This window comes from Athene cunicularia (genome assembly GCF_003259725.1).
Source record: "Athene cunicularia isolate RWA chromosome 1 unlocalized genomic scaffold, athCun1 chr1_part2, whole genome shotgun sequence".
NCBI classification, from domain to species: domain Eukaryota; kingdom Metazoa; phylum Chordata; class Aves; order Strigiformes; family Strigidae; genus Athene; species Athene cunicularia.
The window spans coordinates 21,297,541-21,318,492 of NW_020799092.1; the positions used below are offsets into that span (position 1 = coordinate 21,297,541).

The window sequence follows — 20,952 nt, forward strand, 5'->3', positions numbered from 1 at the left end:
GGGGGAGAGAAACAGAAAGCCTTCTTTTCCTGTAAATTTCATAATCTGTTGTTGCTATTCCCCTTCTATGTCATACATGAAAGCTCTTTCACCCCCAGCCAGTATTCACAGAAAGGTGATGCTGTCCTCAGCTTCACAGCTGGGTAAAACTCAAGTTTCCTCCTCTGTACATGATGTCAGACTGGGGGCTTACTGGGGCAGCGCATTCACCAGCGAACAGAGATCAAAATAAAGCAGCTTCAGTTCAAGTTGAAACTTACAGTTTCAAGCAGGATAACATGGAGGCAGAAAGTTGAAAAAGTGAGCTCTGCCATGTCCTGTCTCCCCTGAGAAGAGAGATACCTGCCCTGGTCCAGACATCCCACACTGCAGCAATGTCATCACACTCTTACTGTAAACAGGGAGTCAAGTCCACTGGTATCAACAAGCCAGTGATTTTAGGCTTCTGCAACTTCGGGGAATTGCTCTAGATGGAGAGGGGTGAAAATGAGGGTGGAGTCAGGCCCAATACATTTGGCCTGGCTGGGAGCAGAAACGAGGCCTTCAGCATTTTGTTCAGGCTATGTGGTAAGGTCCTTCAGTGCAGCCTATTGCAAATGCATGCCACTCTCCGCAGAAATGAGACTGGGCATGCCTGCCAGCAGCCTTGAGGCGGATGCTCTCTCCCATTTACCAAGGCACTGCATCACCTCCCGGGCTGAACCGCGTTGCCAGTATTTACAGATTCACTGAGATGCGTCAAATCCCCGCCAGCAGGGACACTGACCTGCACAGCCTGTCACTGAGAGATTTGCTGTCTGGGGACAGGCAGCGTGTGTGTCCGTACACACACGGACATACACCCCACACACACGCGTGCGCGCACACAGCCCAAGGGAGGTAAGTCCAGCCCACAACAGCGGGGCCATCCTTCTGCTGCTGGATTTTTCCAGCTGGAGCATCTTGCCGGCTCTGCTGTAATTTATGGAAATTGGTTTCTGACGTAGAGCTTTTTCTGTTACAACAGGGACCCACCGACCGGAGGAGGCAGAGCTGCAGTCAGGACAGAAGAAGAGAGGGCGAGGAAGAGGTGGGGAGCAGAGGGACACTGGGGGAGTGGAGAGGACAGAGGGAGAAAAAGGCACAGAGACACTTCAGAAATGGGTGAGTTGTAACTAAGAGAGCAGGAGGAAAGGCAGAGAAAGGGGGAGAAGGGGAGCCGTGGGGAAGGGAAAAGAAAAGAAGATCAGAGACTGAATCAGCCTCAGGAGAGTAAACACCAGGAAACGAGTTCAGGGAACACGGCACCGTACAGAGAAGGACCTGTTCTGTCTGAATTTTCACCATGAGCACAAGGAAAAGCTGCCCCCTGCCACTGGGGCAAGGAGACGGGGAGGAAAAGCAGAGTGAAGGTACTTCTGACCTGGAGCGAGAGGAGTGCGAGGTGGAGCTGAGGAACAAAGCTATTCTGCAACAGAAGAGGCGTCTTAAACAGGCCACCCAGTTTGTGCACAAGGACTCTGCTGACCTGCTGCCCCTGGATGGCTTGACAAGGCTTGGCACGTCCAAGGATCTGGTGAGTCCAGCGGGATCCCATTTGGGAGCGGGTTCTCCTAATAGCCTTCAGGTCAGTTGAGAATTGCTGTCAGGCTTTGTGGAAGGGTCATGGGTTCAGCAAAGATGAAACTTCCTTTCAGCATCATCCTAGGAGCAGGTCAGGGTGAGGAGAAGGAATACATCACCCTTTTTTTTAATCCATCTTCTCATGCATCCCCATAGGGACCAAACTCCTCACAGAGGCAGACAGACAAGGGCTGGAAGAACTCTCCAGCATCCAACTTTCCACTCACCAAGTATAGATATATATGTTCATCTGACATACATATTTCCATGTGGGACATCTCTGAAAGCTACCTTGTATTCCTGCATGATCCATCTCAAAAGCAGACTCCTCCCTGGATTAAGCAGGGAGGGAAGCACAGTTCATGAAACTCTGAGAGTTATGTTTGACCTTGTCACCTTTTACCATTATTTTCTTTCCCCCTACTCTTTGGATTTCCAGAGGGTCGAGCACAGGGCAGGATGGCTAGCCAGGTGCGCAGGCAGCTGCAGTGGCCAGCACCCATGGCTGACACCCCAGTTGAGGAGGCATGGGAGTAAGGCCTGTGGGCATCTCATTGTAGAGACATGGAGCAAGTGTCATCAGGGAAGGGATCTGTTCCAGGAGCCTGGGCAGTCTGTGGTCTGAAGGGACTTTCCCAAGGCTGGGAGCAATTTTCCATATATCTCTTGCTGGCTTAACTGCACACATCTGCCCCTTGCTCTGGCAGTTTTGCTGTCTAACTTCTCTCCAGTGTGGAGTGTAACTGCTTGAGGATGCAGAGGTCTAAACCATTTTCCCAAAAGAGGTCCTGGGTCTGGCCAGTGATGGGGGCACAACCACTTATTCCAGCTGTGCCACGGAGTGTCATAAAAGATCTTGCCCCTCCCTGCAGCCTGTGCTTCCCTCTGTATCCTCAGACCATCACAGCAATGCCGCAGATGCTCTTGAGTGTGTTATCTCCTCTGGTTGTTTCCCAGCTGCTGTGGCAGGCCCCACAACTGCTGGCAGCGAGGTGCTGGGGCACACAGGGACACGTGTGCAGGACCGGCAGGGTCGCAGACGCTGGGCCTGGGTGGAAGCTATCCTCCTTGCTAAAACCTTTGGGTGCAGCAGCTCTGCCATGCGCAGATGAGGGGTCAGTGCCATGTTCCTGTGCTGGTGCATCCTCCTGCTCCCACCACCCTCCCTGCAGCTGCTGAGAGTCTCTGGCTCAGCAGGGTCAAGGGTGGCTCCTTCAAAGTCACCCTGAGCTGTTGCCTCATGCTCTGCCTGTCCTTTGCAGCTGCACATATGGCTGTCAGCAGGGACTGGTCTTGAGCATCCCTCTGGCTCTGAACACGGTTGCTGTCTGAAGTACAAGAGGGGAGTCACGTAGGCGTCATGTTAGCAAGGAACAGGGCCTCTTCTCCCCGCAGGGAAGGAGGTCTGGCCACACCAAAGCCTGGGGGCTGGCAGCACAGGCAGGCTAGCATTGGCCCTTCGTGCCCTGCAACACTGCGGCTGAAACATCTCCTCAGGAGGGGATATAGCCAGACATACCCCTGGCAGAGAACAGGGAGGAGCCACTTTTGAGTCTTTCAGTGCATGTTTTCTGAGCCCATCCACAAAGGCAGAGAGAAACATGTCTACCCGCTTTCCTTTGGAATCGATTCCTTTCCTGTGACACTGAGCCCCAAAATGACAAGTGTGGTGCCAGCCAGAGGCCTCTGTGAGAGTCCTGCACACTATGGGTGGCAGTCTTGGCCCTCAGAAGCCCCAGATGTGCTCTAGCAAGACAGGCCTTGTCCAAATCGCTTGCCACAAGCAGCTCTCCTGGTAAAATTAACCATTCTAGGCCGAACACTTCCCTCACACGCAAATGGTGTTTGGTCACTGAAAACTGCTAAGTAGTTTGCGTTTGGTCTGTAACAGAATGGCTGAAACATTTCTATCGTGGAGCTAGGGAGCAGTGAATAAAGCATAACATCTTTTCTGCCATGGAAATTTTGTGTTAGAAGGCACAAAATAAAGTGTGGCACCTGTGCAAAGTTCGCAGGCACAGTGCTATACCTGGGGTCAGTGTGGTAGCTGCAGGACCTCCGTTTCTGCTTTACCTTGGAGAAATAGAAGAACCAGGCCTTAGATTTCCAAGAGCAATTCAGCAGTCCCTGCAACTTGACAGGCTACTGTGATATCGCTGTGATGTTTAGAGGGCTGCAAATCAGAGTCCAAAATATGCTTTCAGGCACTCCTCCAGCCCCATGTCAAACTCCATCTATGTTTCCTAAATTGACCTGGCTCCCTCCTGGAGGACAGGAATGCAGGGCTGAAAACAAACAACATCAGGAATTGCTGGAGAGGTTCATCTTGGAGAGAGTGCAAAATATCCCAGAGTCCTATAGCACCGACGCTGAGAGGAAAGTTTAATTCCCCAGAACGTGTCTCCACTGACAGTGCCAGGGACTTCAGCTGTGACAGCCCCGCATGTCCTAAAATTAGAGCAAGGCCTCATGGCATTTAAATAAACTACAGGTTTTCTTATACACTCAAAGTCAGGCTTTTTGACACTGCAATGCATCCAGCAGCATATGGGATCTGATGGGCCCATCACATCTCCAACAATGAGAAATTATATTTTTCAGTGGAGACTCACATTTCCAGCTTTATAACAACTACAAGCACGACACTCCTTTTTTTTTTTTTTTTTTTTTAAATGGCAAAACCCTCGAAAAAGTAGCTGCATGAGCTAAAACATTCTGAAAGGACCAGGAAGATCCAAAGATCTGACTTCTCCACTCCCAAAAACCAAGATTCCCAGCTCATACCACTTCACTAATCATAGCAACGCCTTGAGATTTCACATCGGAGAGCCTGAACACTATGGAACTGGGAATCTGCTCTGACCCATCTAAGAGGGCTGGAAGGGTCTCCCTCCCAGCTGCTGGCCACAACTCCCTTCAGGTCCTCCCTCACCATCCTCTTCATCTCATTGCTTCTTATCAGCCCAAGGGGTCTGCTCTTGAATCAGATGCCTCCACAGTCCCAGAGCTCAGCTACTTGTGAGTAATTATCAGCGCTTGGCCTCTTCCCAGCCTGAGTGACAGGAAGGGGACAGAGGTGGCAGCTGCAAAGGGCCTGCTCTTTCTGTGGGAAAAGTTGCAGGGAGAGGGAAAGGTCCTTTGCATGCCAGATCGTGAGAGGAGACAGGAGGGAGGGTGGGAATTTGGAGACCTGCTGTCCATTCCCTGCCCTTTTCCCATGGCCCAGATGTTAGCTGGCAGCCAAACGGGCACTGTGCTCAGAGTATTTAGGGAGTGAAGTACAACAGCCAGCTGTGCTGTGTGCCTGCACAGCAGCCTGGGAAAAGACCAGGAGCAGAGGGATATTTTTACCTCACCTTTTCAACTACTGCAGTGTGTCTCATGCAGCATGTGAATGATCTGACTCTCGCCACTCGAGTGACAGGGAAACAGAGGCATGGGGGACCTGGTACCTTGCAAAGAGCAATACTGAGTGCCACAGAGGAGCCAACCATTAGGCAGAACTAACAAGTCAGTGTGCTTCGAGTTGCAATCTACACATCCCGGCCTCAGCCCTCTGACCAAGCACAAAGCTAGTCTGAAGCACACACACTGGTCTAATTCAGATGTTTGGCCTGCACATTGATAAGATCCTACATCAAACTGCTGCGCCATCTGGAAGTAGATTTTTTTTTTGTTTTGACAAAGACAAAAGCAACGGTTTATGCTGTAGCACATTAGCCCCTTTAGATTCATTGCTTTTCTGCACATAGGCAGTCGTTACTGAGAATGCTATTGTCAGCTCTGAACAGCTGCTGTCCTGGAGAAGGGCCATAAGGCTGAGTACATGGAGAAAGGACAAAGCTACCTCCAACAGGCCCACTCCATTGATGCCGCCCATTGTTGATTCAGTAGCTGTGCAGGGATTGGAGGCACTGGATCAACACTGGGCAAAAACCAGAGCATCAAGCTGATGATGAAGGGAGCTTTCTTTCCAAAGCAACAATTTCCTCTGTGTGTATGCAATGTTGGGACCAGAATTTTTTCACAATTTTTCTTTCCTTTTGGTGCATTTCCCTTTCTTCTGCCTGGAAGAAAGGAGATAGGAATGAAATAGGAGTACAAGATACATGAGATATGAATAAGATGATAGGAATAAAGGTCCTTCAGCTGTTGATCTGGCTGATGGCACTCCCTTCTAGCTGTGAACAACAGAGGGCTTCATAGATGCTCCCCCAACTAGGAAGGGAGTCAAAATAGTATCACTTCCGATGGAGGGAAGCAGAGACAGACTTCCTGTGCATGGGAAGCTACTTGCTTCACTATAAATAATTGCTTGTACACCTAAACTTTGTGGAGTCCTGTGTTCTTACCCACATGTACATCACACACATGCTGCGTCCCCATCCTCTCCCACATTAGAAGGTGGCTGTGCCTGGCTGGAGGTCAGCACACACCCACCAGGTAGTGTACTGCAGTACCTGAACAGGTATGAGGCTGCCAAGAGCATGTTTAGCTGAAGGAACAGATATATGTGGGGAGAGCATGCATCAGGCATGTTCTTCTCCTCCAATAACTGTATCCTAGAGATCTGCCTGTCACAGATATCCCAACATTTTAATGTCACCATAGTGGCTACAGGAAAAATCTTGGTATTTAAAGGACGCATTTTCTGCAATAAGCCTGTCTTTCATCAGGATTATCAGATGGGTTATGTATTTACAACCTGCTTTCCTGGGCTAGCACATGTCCTTGTCCTCAGCTCCATACTTAGCTGAGATTTCTCTCTCTTTGTGATGGAGACAGCAGCCACATAGTGTGGTCCAGCGGCGCCTCTTGGAAGGCAATCTGAACAAGCTGCGGGGCGAGACCAGGGTTCAGCCTGCACGGGTTCAATCTCCGCTGGCAAAAGACCAGGATGAAAAGATGGGAAAGGAAAAGGACAGGAGGAAAGAGACTTCATCCCTGTTAATACAGTGCAAGGTAAGGCAACAACATGGTGCTGCTGATTTCACAGTGATGGCAAATGCTCAGTGAGTTCCAGCTACCCCACCCCCAAGGGCTGTGATAAGATATTAACTGCAAAGTCAGCTGTGGCTGGAGAGAGCAGATTTCCTACGTGGCCTCTCCTAGAGTTTGGATTCAGTTCTTCCAACAGACAGGGGAAAGCCTTTCTGTCACATGCATTCTAGTTGTCCGTATTTGAAGATAAATTACCTTAATCACATCTCCTTTCTTTGGAGGCCAGCTTTCCCATGATATAGATGTTTCATAACTGCATACAGAAACAAGGAGTGTCTCCTTATCACTTTAAGAGAGGTGCCCCTAGTTGATTTACATTTACTGGATCCAGTCTGGTCTGATTCTCTCAGGTGTCAAAGGACCTCCTAAGAAAGTGGCTAACTGTGCTCTGAATTAGCGCTGTTGCATTTCTTGATGGAAGCAGTATTTTTAGCTCCCTTTTCTCCTTTTATCCTCCTATACAGCAGAACACACTCCTCCCTGGCTCCTGTAGGTAAGAAAGCACATCCAAAAGCTCTGCCCCATAAAAGAAGGTTGCATGGTTAGAACTGTTCAGTAATATGCAGATATGTGACTCACCAAAGTATAGACTTGGTATACAAAATCCATTTTAAGCTGTTTTTATTTCAGTTACCTGTCCTAAAGAACATCTCACATGTTAAAGTCTACACTTCCAGGAAAAACACGTATACCTTTGAAAATTCAGTTGGCAAGTTTCTGAAATGTTTGGATCCAGTGTCTCAGTACCAGGTCTGGTTTGTTTCCCAGCCTTTACTGTTGCAGTTCGGCATTGCTTACCCTGGATTTTAGACTGATGTAACTAGGTTAACATAACCATACTTGGGAAAACAGACTAATAGGATGAATGGCTCTCAGTGTAATTTCTCCAAATAGCTGGAGTCTTTTTTTTTTTTTTTTTAGCAAATGAAGGTGTTTCTTCTTCTTTAGTCATCAGTCTGTATTGTTCTGTAGGAGGAAACTCGCTGATAAAGGGTGGGGTTTTGCCAGGCATGTACATCAAACAAGGACTGGCATGCATAGGTATCATATCCCATGGGCAGTAAGTAACTCAGTGTCAGAGTCCACAAAATGTTCCCCTTTTGTGTTTGGAATGGACTGTACCTGAGCTCTCACACACATTATATTTTCCTTCATGGAGGAAAGTTAATGAACATCACAGTCAAGGAAATAGGTCTAACTCTCTCTGAGCTCAGTACCTTCTGCACAGGCATTTTTCTCTTTTTCTGCCCTTCTTAAGAGACAGTCACTATTTGCCACACTTAATCTTCCTACATCAAAAGGAAGGGAAGCTCTCCTCCCGTTCTTTTTAGTCTTGCTGCTTTTCATGTTCACATTTGTGAACTTCAAAGAGCCTCACCTGTAAGTAACAGATCTATGGCAGGAAATAGCACTCAGGATCCTGTTCATTTTAACCAGAGAGGTGAGCTGGTACCTTTTGGAGAACTGCTTGACTATGGTGCAGTTTTTATTAGAAATAGAACAAAACCCCAGTGAAGTCTCTTCTCTCTTGAGGAGAGATGAGAAAATATCATCTACCAGCATGAAGTTTCCATTTAAACTCAGGGAGGGATGCTGTAGATTTCTAAGTGGTAAAAAATGCGTCTCCTGACTAGGAGCTGAACTTGGCTAGGAAATAAAGCTGAATATATGTAGGCATCAGTGATACAGGGAGATTCAGGCAATAAGTGTTTTCACTCTAACAGGTTATAATTACCCTGAACCTAAGGCTTTTATAAGTTTCAGAGATCACAGACAGACCTAGTCTATAATAGTCATACTGCAGAGTCACTCACCTTCCTATTTACTTAGGTGGGTTGCTCACATGGCACTTTAGCAGAACTGCCCCTTTTTGCACAGTTTTTGCAAGACACTTTGGAAAGTTTGTCATGACTGGCATCTGCACCATAAAATCAAGCTGTTATTTTTTTGTGGTGGGGCTCGCCTCTCATTGACTTGGAAACAGATGCTGAAAGATTCCACTGCTGTCCAAGGCTGCTTTTCCTCTGTGCCAAAGGAACCTGAGATTAATCAACCTTGGTTGATTAAAGCAGCTTCTTGACTTTGGAACTGAGTTTATTTCAGAAAACAAAGCTCTTTATAAATGGTAATCCTTACTGATTCCACTCCCCTCTTTCTTGGAAATCCCCGTAATTGACTGTTAGATGATGACTAACGGTGACTAGTAGTAACAGACTGAAAATTTTAGGGGTGAGTTGAGAGTGGGTAATGTGATAAAAAGTTCTCTTAGTCCAAGAAGGCTTGGAGTGCTCATCAGCTGCCTGTGTACTCCTTATCTAATCTGCATTGTACTTGTGGTACAGTGACTCTCCTCAGGCTCCTGGGGAGTTCTCTGGGCACATAGTGTCAGTGTCTTCTGTTTCTGAAGAGCTGATACAATGCCTTTTCTGTAGCTGGGCAGTGAACAGATGACTCCTGTGCTCGTTGGTTAACTCTTTCCATGTCTGTTAACGAGGAAGAGCTGATTCAGCCGGACACTGTTGGCAGGTCGCAGTATGGGGAAATGTGGCAGCATACCTGACCTGATGCTTATGGCTAATATACCCGCTTAGGTAGTGAGGAGACACAGAGACACTTCTGTGAAGTACAGTACAGAAGATGAGGAGGAAGATAGTTAGCATGTATCTGCACTTTGTGATTTATTTGTCTCTCTGCTTGGTCTGGCCACAATCCTTCTAGGCAAGACTGATGTGTCAGTGAGGACCAGACAGCACAGACATTATAGAGCTCTAAAAGCAAAAGCGGAGGCATTTTGTCATAGAATCACAGAATGGTTTGGATTGGAAGGGACCTTAAAGATCATCTAGTTCCAACCCCCCTGCCGTGGGCAGGGATATAGGACTGTCCTCTGGGTCCAGTCGATTTCTAGGTTGTTTCCTCTAGAAGCCTGGACTTTGTAACACCAGCTTTGCCACAAACTGTTGTTATGAGGTAAGATGAGATCTCTCCAGTTGGCCTTGGGGACCTCTATGGGCAGGGACTAATCCTAGTCCTGAATGTTTAAACTTGACATGCCAGGCAGCCTAGAGCCATGGTGGCAATACTTTTTCTTGAACAAGCACAAGTATTGCCAAAATCAGGAGCTTCTAAATAGAGTGCTTTGCAGCTCTCCCCATTCTGTGAGGCACTGGCATGCTCCCCCACTTGCTTAAAGCAGATTTGTGCCAAGAGGCAGGAAGGCAAGAGAATGGGTGTGTGTTCTGGGAGCAGACAGCAACACAGCTGGGTCTCCTACCCGCTCTGTCATGTGTGATCTGTATTACCATGGGACCAAGCTGCTCCACAGTGAAACAGGACTGCTCATTTGTGAAGGAGCTGGGGGAATATTCCTGTATGAATGTGAAAAGAACTGCAGAAGGGCTTCTGGGGGCTGGTTTCTCTGTGGTCTGACTCTGTTTCCTGAATCTTCCAGCTGGTATCACGTCAGTTAAAGTTTGTGTTCTTCCAACTTGTGACTTTGTAGTTCTGTGGCAATTTCACAGAATCACAGAATCATTCAGATTGAAAAGACCCTTGGGACCATCGAGTCCAACCATCAGCTCTACTCTACAAAGTTCTCCCCTACACCACATCCCCCAACATCTCATCCAAACGACCCTTAAACACACCCAGGGATGGGGACTCCACCCCCTCCCTGGGCAGCCTATTCCACTCCCTGACCACTCTTTCTGTGAAAATTTTTTTCCTCATGTCCAGTCTGAACCTCCTGTGTTGCAGTTTAGATTTCCATACTGTGTGCTAAAGAGCAGCCTTGGATTGAATGTAGATGTCAGTGTGGTTGAGACTGTGAGAAGCACATGATATAATGGGGAAGGCATAGTGCTGGCAGCCAGAAGTTTGAGAGATCTGTCTTGGCTTTGGCCTTCCTAAAGTATTTAACATTATATACCTCACTTGGGTGTTCTAGGAAGTCACAAGTGTTTGCAGTCACACAGGATTATTAATTAGCTGGACATAATTCTTTATGAATAAGATATGCTTTTTTACATTAAAGAATAAAAAGAATAATAACCAAATCAGGATCTGTTGAAAATATGCATCTGTGCATATTTTCTGTGTAGATACTGCTTGAACACTGCTCTCCTTGTTCCTGGATGAAGCCTCACGTGGTGAATACTCTTCCATCTAAAACCACTTATGTAGGTATGAGTCTTACATGATTCTTGATGAACTCTCTAAAACAATATAGGTTGATATCTCTAGCTCTAGTGGCCTTGCAGTTCTTGAGAATTTCCCAGTTAAGTGGCCATTCTAGGAACATGGTGTATCTAAATGTTCAGAATGATTAAATTCTCTACACTGAGGTACTGCAGATGCAATTTAGCCCAGAGGAAGAGCTCCAAGACAAAACAGACTTCAATTTTCCAGCATGCACTGAGGTTGCCTTGAGTGCAATAAGCACTCGAGCTACTATTAGTGTTGTGTCTCTTTGCACCATTCCAGCATTTCTCACAGGAGGTGTTTTTTCCTTTCTTTTTATAATAACTCACAAATAGCACCGTTTTGAAAATGAACTCTTGAAAATACTCGAGGTAGCTCTCTGTGATGATTAACCTATGTAATAATCATAAACAGATTTAGTTAAGAAATCAGGAAATTGAGACCTTTTCCTTGACCCTACTGATTCTGCACCGAGTCCCTGATGGCCATGCTGACCTAGTTCAGGTGTTCAGAGCATTTAGGAATGAGCATAAGGGTAGAGGAGCTGTGGGAGATCTGTTGCCTCTTCTGAGTGACTCATGGCACTGAGTGCCATAGTAGCTTGAAGAGAAGGAATCACAGGATAAATACAAATGATAGCAGGAGGAAAATGAGCCTCCCAAAAGGGAAACTTTGTGGATGGGGTTTTTTTGGGTGTTGCTGCGAGACATAGTCTTGAAGAACTAGGCCATCAAGGACGGGAATGGTTAGACACTATAGGTAGATGCAAGCCATGTTTTATAGATGGCAGTTACTCCATCTTTTCCAGCTCCTTTACTAAGTCCTGCTCCTCCTTTTTTTTTTTCTGAACATAACTCTTAATGATTCCCTTGATGATGCTATTTTTTCAGACCTCTACCATATATGAGACCTGTTGTTTTCAGCACCTCTGGCCTGCCATTAAGGACCTCTGTGCAGAGGGGACACAAAACAGATAGCAACCACACCTCATGTTCCCTTTCAAGTGCAAAGGAGTGAAGAAATGAAGTGGACAAGGCACTGGGGATTATTCCAGTAAGATCATGCAGAGGTGACTTGGGTGCAGGGCATCCAGTCTCTCCCTTTGCTAGATGACACCAGCTGTGAATATTGTAGTTGTAGTGTTCATGCTGTATTTCCTCAAAGAGCTGTCTAGGAACTTAATGTAAGTCACTCACAAAATAGACACCTCTTTATTAGGTTGTTTCTTGGATTCAGGTGTCACTTGGAAGTGTCAGTTATCTTGGGAACTGCCTTAAATTCAAGCTCTTCTCAGGGATGATGCTTGTCCTGTGTGCTCCTGCTTCTCCCACAGACTTCTCCCTCTGGAAACTGTTCAACTGAGAACAGACATCTAGCCCTGGAACATTGTTCCTTGTGACACCAGAAGAAATGCAGAGAGGAAACCTACAAAGGCTGTAGTACACACTTGTATTCCTTTAGAAGCATTTGTCATATAAATTATTGCTCTGCTAAGAAAGTCCATGTGTTTTTTTCTGAGCAAATTCACTAGTTATTCATCTCTGGACTGGAACATGGCTAAATTAAAGTAGCTAATGACAGATAAGTGTCTGGGCAATCAAATACAAATTAAAGAAGACAAAAAAGAAGCATTGTGGCAGAGGTTTGCAGAGCACTTGGGAGACCACCACTGTGTTGGATGAGTCTCCTGCCTTCTGACTACTGCCTAAACCACCACATCTTTGGCTATGTTGTTAAGGAAGGTCTAAGGGATTGTCACACTGTTGGAGGAGTGGGTATGCCAATTCTGAGCCCACAGTAATTATCTGTTGTTGTTTTTTCTAGTGCCAAGGTCAGGTATTGAAAGCGACTGTTAACACTGGGTGTCTGCCAAATCTCGTCTCCAAGAGCTGTTTAAACCAGCTGGGGTAAGTCTGGGGTAACAGTAGAAAAGGAGGGTTGGCTAAAAGAAAACCTATGGCAAGAACCTAGGCACTCTCAATTCCCAGCCCCAGTGATAATTACTAGCAGCTTTGCATGTGCCATGGCTGTTGAGGAGAAGATGCAGAGGGTGGGCTACAGGGCAAGGCATCAGGAGCCCTGGTAAAGTTGTGTGCAGACCCCAGACTAGGAGGCAGAGCTGTGTCATTCTGTCTGTGTGTACTGTAGGGCAAAGCTGCCCAGCTGATGTTTAGCCTCAGTGGTGAGGAGCCCACATGGATAACACCTTATGGTTTTGCTTGTGGAATCTGCCTCCAGACATGCTGTATGGAGAAGATTCCTCCTCTTGTGGGCCTGTTGCCAATGAGACCAAGAAGTACTGCCATCAGTGAGAAGTCCTGTTTTTCCTCCTCTTCCCCCACTTGAGGCAATAACACCTCTTGTGTCCCACAGGCTGGAAGAAGTATCTGCCATGGACTGTGGAGATTTCCCTCTTCCCATGCCCAGCGTTGTTGGCCGAGTAGAACATATGGAGTTGCAATTTGGCCAGGAGACAGTGCTGTGTTCAGCACTGGTTGTAGGTGAGAGTGCCAGCCCCTCCTCTCCCCCAGTTTTCCTGTGTCCCTCTTGCCCTGCCAAGGGCATTTAAAAGGATCTCTGGGAAAGTGTAACGCAGTGGGAGGTTGGTGATGTGGTCGCCTCCACTGCTGGCCAAGACCATTATGTGCTGTGAATATCCTCAGTAACCAAAGGCAAAGGGCGTAGGAAGAGAAGAGAGAAGACATTGAAAGTGGGGAGAAATGAGGTGCTTTTTGGTTTTAACCTAGGATGTAGAAAATTCTCATTTCCTTCTAAAATGGACCTTTCTTAAAATTATCCAGGCTGCTTGATTAGTCCTCTGGTGCCTTATGTTCTCCTATTGAATGAGCACTTGTGTCTTTGCCTGGATGGAAGTCATCAGAGACACGGGCAGAGGGTGCAGCTTATTCCCCAGAGTGTTTCTCTGTGTACTCATCTGCCTTGCCGGAGGGAGCACCCTGGAAGAACCTGGTAGCCTCAGAGTGCTGGGTCTCCCTCTCTGTCCTGAGGCAGGACCCTTTGAAGGAAGGAGCTGTAGGAGACACGGTCAAGTCAGCAGTCACTGGAGCACACCCAGAAAACAACAGAAAGGCTGCATGTTCTGCATTTACATCAAGCTGTGCACATGCTGAAAACAACATAGTTGTCTTTTTTTTCCCCCCTGTTCTTTCCCCCTATTAGTCTTCCAGCTTTACCCTCTTGCCTTTATCTGTCTCCTCATCTTTGATGAGTACTGTTCATCTTCCAAGACCTCCTGTGCTCCCTCTTTTCATGTCCATTCTTTCCACTCTTCCACACTCCAGATCACTTTTCTTCCCTGGTTTCCCCTCTACTTGTTCTTGCCCTTCATGGGGACTCTGTATTAGTACCAGTACAGGTGAATTTAACCCAGTAGCACCTATCCATTTTGCTGGGATGTGGAAATGGCTGCCTGGAAGGAGCAGGATTGCTACATCTGTGCCTCACATCTCCCTGTGCACACAGTTCTCTTGCTTATGTGCTTATAAATAAATTATAAGATACAGCCACTGGTTACAGGGCAAGCAGGCATCCAGGAGACATGGGAAGTGTTAATGATGTTACTGCTGGCTGCTGAATCCTGCAGACTCCAGGACCTGGGGATTCTTCCTTCCCTGCCACTGCAGTACAGATGGATGACTCTAAGACCCCAGGGGTCGCTCTCACCCAGTCCAATGCATGCTCTTAGTGTCAGGTTTAGACAGTAGCAAGGCTGAACATATATTCCAGAGAGACCCATACAGAGTGGATGCAGACAAGGCCAGCCACAGAGATTACCACACATAGAACAGTGCCTTTACCAACATTCACATAAACACCAGCACAAATAGCCCAGTCCCTGTCCTCCTCTCCGGCTGACCAGGGTTGAAGTTCACTAGCAGAAGCTCATACATCCTCAGTCTCTGGATTCACAAGTGCACTCACATTCACAAAGTCTTCAAATAACAGCACTGCTTCTAGGTCTGTCTTATATTCATGTCTGGACCCTGGGCCCCTTACCTAGCCACTGACCCAGACACTGAGTCTTTCCCGATGCAGATACCTTCTTACTTACTGGCTAGACCAGACTGAATTTTTCTAGCTGATTATGTATACAAAACCACAAGCATACAAACCCATGAGATTAAATTCACTAGGGAAATAAAACCACACCCAGGTCTTTCTAGTTAGTGGCATTTAGACCTCTGACACATATGCCCTGTCCTCTTTAGTTGCTGGCTTATAAGCCTAAGGCCTCTGTGACCCTGGTCAGAGCTGGCACCCAGAGCTCTCTGGCATGCTGATCTCTCCAGTTGCTGGCACCTAGACCTACAAGCTCTGTGACCCATACTGCTTCTCCAGTTACTGCAACTTAGACCTTGCAGCACACACTGCAGTTCAGTTGCTGGCACCCAGGTGTCTAAGCCCTATGACCTGTTCTCCCATCCCCAGTTACTGGCACCCAGACTTCTCTTGCACACTGGTCTCTCTAGCTGCTGGCACCTGTGAGCTACATCCCCTCCTCCAGCTGCTGATACAGATCTATGAGCCCTAGGGCCTGTGGTCCCCTCAGTTATTGGCATCTCTCTTGCATGCCAGTCCCTCCAGCTGCTGACATCTAGAGCTATTTGGCCTTTAACCCGTGACATCTACACTTGCCGACACTGAAGACTTGCAGCAGTCACATGTAGGGTAGAGAGGTTACACAGAAAAAAATTACTTAATAGAATATTTAGTAAGAAGATCAGATAGATTGCAGCCATCAGGCACAGGGTCTGGTCAGACAAGTGAACTGACTAACAGCCTGCTTGCCTGTGACTGGCCCCCTTAACCCCTCTCCTCTCCATTTATCCATGCTTGTTCTTCCCTGATCCACCCTGCTGCTTGCCTTCTCCTGCCTTTGGCCCTTCCCCTACATAGCCAATAGTAAGTTTTACACAAGCCCCTTCTGATATCTGATAGCAAGTTCCAGTCCCACAATCCTCCTCAAATATCTCATAATACTCATGATAATCATGGTTCCCTCATCTTACCAGCTACAAAGTTTATTTGGACCCTCTTCAGGGCTGTGCCTAAGTAGCTCCTTTAATGGATCATCAGTCAGTGGCAGAAGAGTGCTGGTCTTTGTTATTATCACCGTTACCACCTGCTTGTTAATGTTTGTGTGTCTAATTCATCCCTTTCCTTTGTTTTTTTGTTATTCACTTTATACTGAATAACCATCTAACTTTATGACCCAGATGCTCTCATATTCCATATCCTCTTACAGGAGAGACACGCTTTCTTTAGAGGGACAGTATGTATAGTCTTAAGCCTGATTAGTCTCTTCTCTCTTTTCAGATGATGAAATGCTGGAGTTTTGCATTGGTCTTCAGACACTGCTGTCTCTCAAGGTAAGGAATGGGTTCTTGCTTATTGCAGGGCTCCTCTCAAGAAGTTCTCCAAGATTTTTGCTTGCTGTAAGCATCAGAAATACTTACATCCAGGTCTTCCAGGGTGCCACTGGCTGGCTGCAGTATGCTCTGTGTCACAGATTCCTTTGCAGTCCTTCTTATAATAGTTTTTAAGAAAGGAATCACCCAATGGGATACTATCACATCTCCCGTTCTTTGTATGCCTGACTACACAATTTGCAAACAGGAAGAGGAGATAAAGCGAGGCACACTGTGTCACAAGTTATATCTGTGTTGCCCTTTGAAGGCAGATATGAGCAAGCTCTGCCCTTGCTTTGAGCCACATGAAGCTGTATGATCACACTCCGTGTCCAACACCAGCTGGACACAAGTAGAAGCAGTCGTCTCCTTTTGTCAGCTCAGCGCAGGGTTAGTGTTCTGCTGAGCCTGGCTCGTGGGTGGCTCAGAATATGGCTGCAGCAAGCTTGCTTTCTGCCTGTCAAATATATGTAGCTGTATGTTGGGCTCATAAAGCAGGAAAAACACTGGGCTGAATGGCTGAGTGGTGTGAGGAGATCACCTCAGGGGCAGTCATGGGAAGAAGGGAGGGGAATGGCCCGGTGAAGGGTTTGGGGAGGGATCCACTGAAGAGAACAGGAGCAAAGAATCATCATGACAAACAGGGAGGGGAACAGTAAGGTCTTTACAAATCCAGAGTGGGGTTGTCTGATGTTTATACAGGTTTTCCTCATAGACATTGTGAGAGTTGCTATCTGGAATGTTCAGCAAGTAACTGGCTTTCCCCTTCTTTAGTGTTGCATCGACCTGGAGGAAGGAGTCCTGAGATTTAAAGCACTGAGTCAAGAGCTGCCTTTTTTACATGCCTCTGAAGAGCCTGGACAGTGAGTGGCTGCATTCCCCAGGTCTGGGGCTGAGGAGACTTGCTGCTATGAGAGAAAGATGAGGGTGAGGCTCACATGCCCCTAACCTTGCTGAGTTCTAGGCTGAGGCATTCACTGGGGAGTGAGAAAAAGGCAAATGGGTGCTGGAAGCTGTTATTGCTGGGAGTGCCTCACCTTGAGAGATATCCCTCCTTTCAGTGGACCCTCTTGCTTGTCCCCGTGTGCCGAGCAGGCATTTTGTTCTTGTTTTTCTATTGGTCCCTAGACATTCCAATTTCTGCTTCTGTACTAAATTCACCCTACCCTTTTAATGACATTTTAACAATAGCCTCTGTTCATGAGACAAGAGGGCCTCCACGAACAATCTCCAGTTGTTCTGTGGACAGGAGGACAGCACTTTCCCCCAAAGCCTCCAATGATTGCCATGAATATTTCCCTTCTCTTTGCCTCGATGCGAGCGGACTTCACTCCGCTTTCTTTGTGGGAAGGGCTCTGTGGCCAGTCCCCTCACCTGTACTCTGGAAATCTGAGTATTGTTACTTTTTACTGGCTCAGAGCAGAACAGTAGTATTTTCTTGGAAAACACATGCAGCAACACTTTTAGAGTTCTTAATTCTAAGAAGCGTTTGCAGAAATGCTGAGCATAGATGCCTGCAGTACAGTGGATGCTCACAGGGGCTTGGGCTTTGCAACTGCATCTTTGGCCACTAAGCTCTATTATATGAATGGCAATGCTTATCATCTCTTGGTGTTATACACAGACTTGCACACTCTGACCAGGCCTCTCCTCTCTGCACTCCAGCTGCTAGAGCTACAATTCCTATCACTTCTGCTGTATCATCAGAGATCCTGCCACTCAGTTTAAATGCTGCAATGAATTACAGTACCCAGAGTCTTCTGCTCTGTCAGCTCCTTTCTTTCAACTTGAAATCTAGTGATTGGACACAGATACATCATCAGCCTCAAGTCCCAGCATCCCACAGCCTTTGCTACTCCTGCATGAAACAAGAGTTAAACTTCCTTGCAGTATCAGCTCAGGTCAGAGAACTGTGAACTCATCTGGGATGACCAGGGTGATTATTAAGCCACTTAGTTGTTGGGGTTTTGTTTTTTGTGTTTTGGGTTTTTTGGTTGTTTTTTATTTATTTATTTATTTATTTATTTGCATCCTAGTGCGTAGCTGTATGATAAATACATAGTCTATTCTTTACTAGCCCTAGGAAAGATACACCAGATCAGGGCTTGTTCCACGTTTCATGACTACTGATTCGCTATCCAAACTCTGCACAACGTCCCTTTGTCCACCCTTAGAATGCCATGACACCCCCATTTTGCCTGTCTTCCTGGATTAAACACTGCTGGCTCCCTTCATTGTCAAACCACTCATTGTTTCTGTTGTGCTTCTTAAATAACTTGTGTATGCTTTTTTGCTTTTTTTCTGTTAGTTCTTTTCTAAATCAGATGCTGTATGCTGTAGTTCAACACATGCTAAGGACAGCAGAGTACAGCCTGGCTGATATGATTTGGGATGCACTTACAGTGTCAGTAGCTGTGATTTGCATCTGCTCCTCCTACAGGCAGCACCAGGCTAGTGAATTTTATTGTTAGTCATCTTTCTCTTGCAGCTTCTGATCTGTTCCTTGTCTTCTTAGCCATTCTTCTGCTTGTGCAGCTAATTATTTCTGGCTGAATGAACTGGTTTCCATGAATCCCCTGAATGACACCAACAGTTCTCTCATTTATATCAGGACCCATCTCTACCCGATGAGCCTGCCTTTCAAAGTACCAGTAATTCCTCCTGCATTTGTATCACTTATGTGTCTGACTGGCTTCTCAAACCCAGGGGTCTTTAATGACAGTTTAGACTTGTACTCAACCATCCTGTGTGTCAGATGGAACCTATGTGGTACCTGGGTCAACTCTGCTGAAAAAAACCCTTGTTTGTGATAGATGAAACACCTGTTCCTATATTCAGCAACTCACCTGGTTTCCAAATCTCATTGCCCTCTACAAATGGCATATGGAACTATGGCAAATAATCTGCTAAAGCTGACAGATAAAATGTCCGTTACATCTCTTACTATTCATTAGCTTTTAAAAAGTCTATTTTAAAAAAACCCAAAAGACAAAACCTAAACCCTAATCCTAAACATTAAAGCTAATTCTAGCCCTAACCCAACCCCTAGACCCTAAATCTAACTGCTGAAGCTAACCCTAACTCCCTAAACCTAACACTAACCCTATTACTAACCTTAAGTAACCCTGACCCTAAACCAAACCTCTAACTGTACTATTAATCCTAACCCCTAAACCATAAACCTAACCCCAACTCTAAACCCCAACACGGACCCTAACTCTAAAGCTGAAACCCTAACCGTAACCCTTAAACATAACCCTTAATCCTAACCTTAAACATAATTGCCTGACCCTAGATCTAACCCCAAAACCCTAATCCTAAACCAATCCCCTAATCATAGATTTATGTCAGACTTTTAAACCTAACTGAAACCCTATTCCTAACCTTATCCCCTAACCCTATCCCTCACACCTAACACTAACCTTTAATGTAACTCTTAACCCCATCTAGACTAAACCTAACCCTAATCCCTAACACAAACCTAACACTAAACCTTAATGTTAACCCTAATGCCTAACCCTGAACATAACCACTAATCATAACCCCTGGCACCTAACCCTAATGCATTTATTCTAACCCCTTAAACCAAATTCCAAAACCTAAAGCTAATCCTAAATGTAATGTTAACTCTAACTCCTAATACTAAACCCTAACCATATTCCTAACCCTAAACAGTAACCCTAAACTTAACCCTATCCCTAACCTCAACCCTAACTGTAAACCTCACCCTAACCCTTAATGCTAACCTCTAGCCCCTAAACCTAAATCCTAACACTAAACTGCTAAATCTAACCCCCTAACCCTGAAACCTAACCCTAATCCTAAAATTAATGCTAACTCTAACCCCGAATCCCTAACTCTGACCCTAACCCCCTAACCCTATTTCTAACTCCTGACCATAACCCTAAACTTTAATCCCTAACCCTAACTGTAACCATACGAGTAATTGTAACCCTACCCTAACCTCAGCCAGCCCTAAATTTAACCCTAATCCTAACCCCCTAACCATATAACTAAACCTATTCCTTAACCCTAACCCTAATCCCCAATCCCTTACCCTAACTCTAAACATATCCCTAACCCTACACCCAACCATGACTCCAACAACCTAACCCTAACCCCATCCCTAATCTAAACCTTAACCCTATCTGATGGCTTCGGCCAGTGCCCACAAAGGGCCCTGCTTCCTTCCAGAGAGTCCCAAAGCTTTACTCAGGCTTTCCTTTGGCCTGCACGGGGCCCTGCTTCCCTCCAGAGTGACACAAAGCTTTAGCCAAGCTTTGAGGAAGCATGCAAGGGGCCCTGCTGCCTTCCAGAGCTCGCCAGGGCTTTCACCAGGCCTTGCTGATGCCCAGGCAGGTCTCTGCTGCCTTCCAGAGTGTCTGACGGCTTTCCCTGGGCTTTGCTGGTGCCCACAAGTGTCTGCCAGGGAAAGGGGAGGGCCACAACAGCTTTCAGTCCTGGCCACTTCTGTGTGACAGCCATGCCTGGTGGGTGTATGTTTTGGAGCCGGGCTCTGGCTAGAGTGAGGGTGTAGGTGAGTAGGAGTCTTCCTGGACTCACACTGAAGCCAACAGGAATCTTTCTGACTATTTAAAGGGCGCTGGATGGGATCCTACAGAAAATTGGCATGATTTTAAGTTGACAGTTCTATTTTGACTAGCGCCTGTCACAGCCCTGCAGATACTTGCACACTGGTTGCTGTTGGAATTCACCAGAT

At 46.5% G+C, this 20,952-nt stretch overlaps 1 protein-coding gene across 2 annotated transcripts; it reads left to right on the forward strand.

Moving 5' to 3' along the window:
- Window positions 1–919: 919 nt before the first annotated feature.
- Window positions 920–19,204, forward strand: NRIP2 (nuclear receptor interacting protein 2). 2 transcript variants are annotated; one of them, XR_003399955.1, is made up of 7 exons: window positions 920–1,555; window positions 6,388–6,564; window positions 12,628–12,710; window positions 13,177–13,304; window positions 16,141–16,193; window positions 17,007–17,159; window positions 17,898–19,204. XR_003399955.1 is itself a non-coding variant. In XM_026863827.1 (6 exons), exons 1-6 carry the CDS (start codon window positions 1,325–1,327, stop codon window positions 17,097–17,099), a joined length of 765 nt encoding a protein of 254 aa, XP_026719628.1. In that variant the 5' UTR covers window positions 920–1,324; the 3' UTR covers window positions 17,100–19,204. The 2 variants fall into 2 exon arrangements, 1 of the variants encoding a protein (XP_026719628.1); XM_026863827.1 differs by having other exon boundaries at window positions 17,007–19,204.
- Window positions 19,205–20,952: the final 1,748 nt, after the last annotated feature.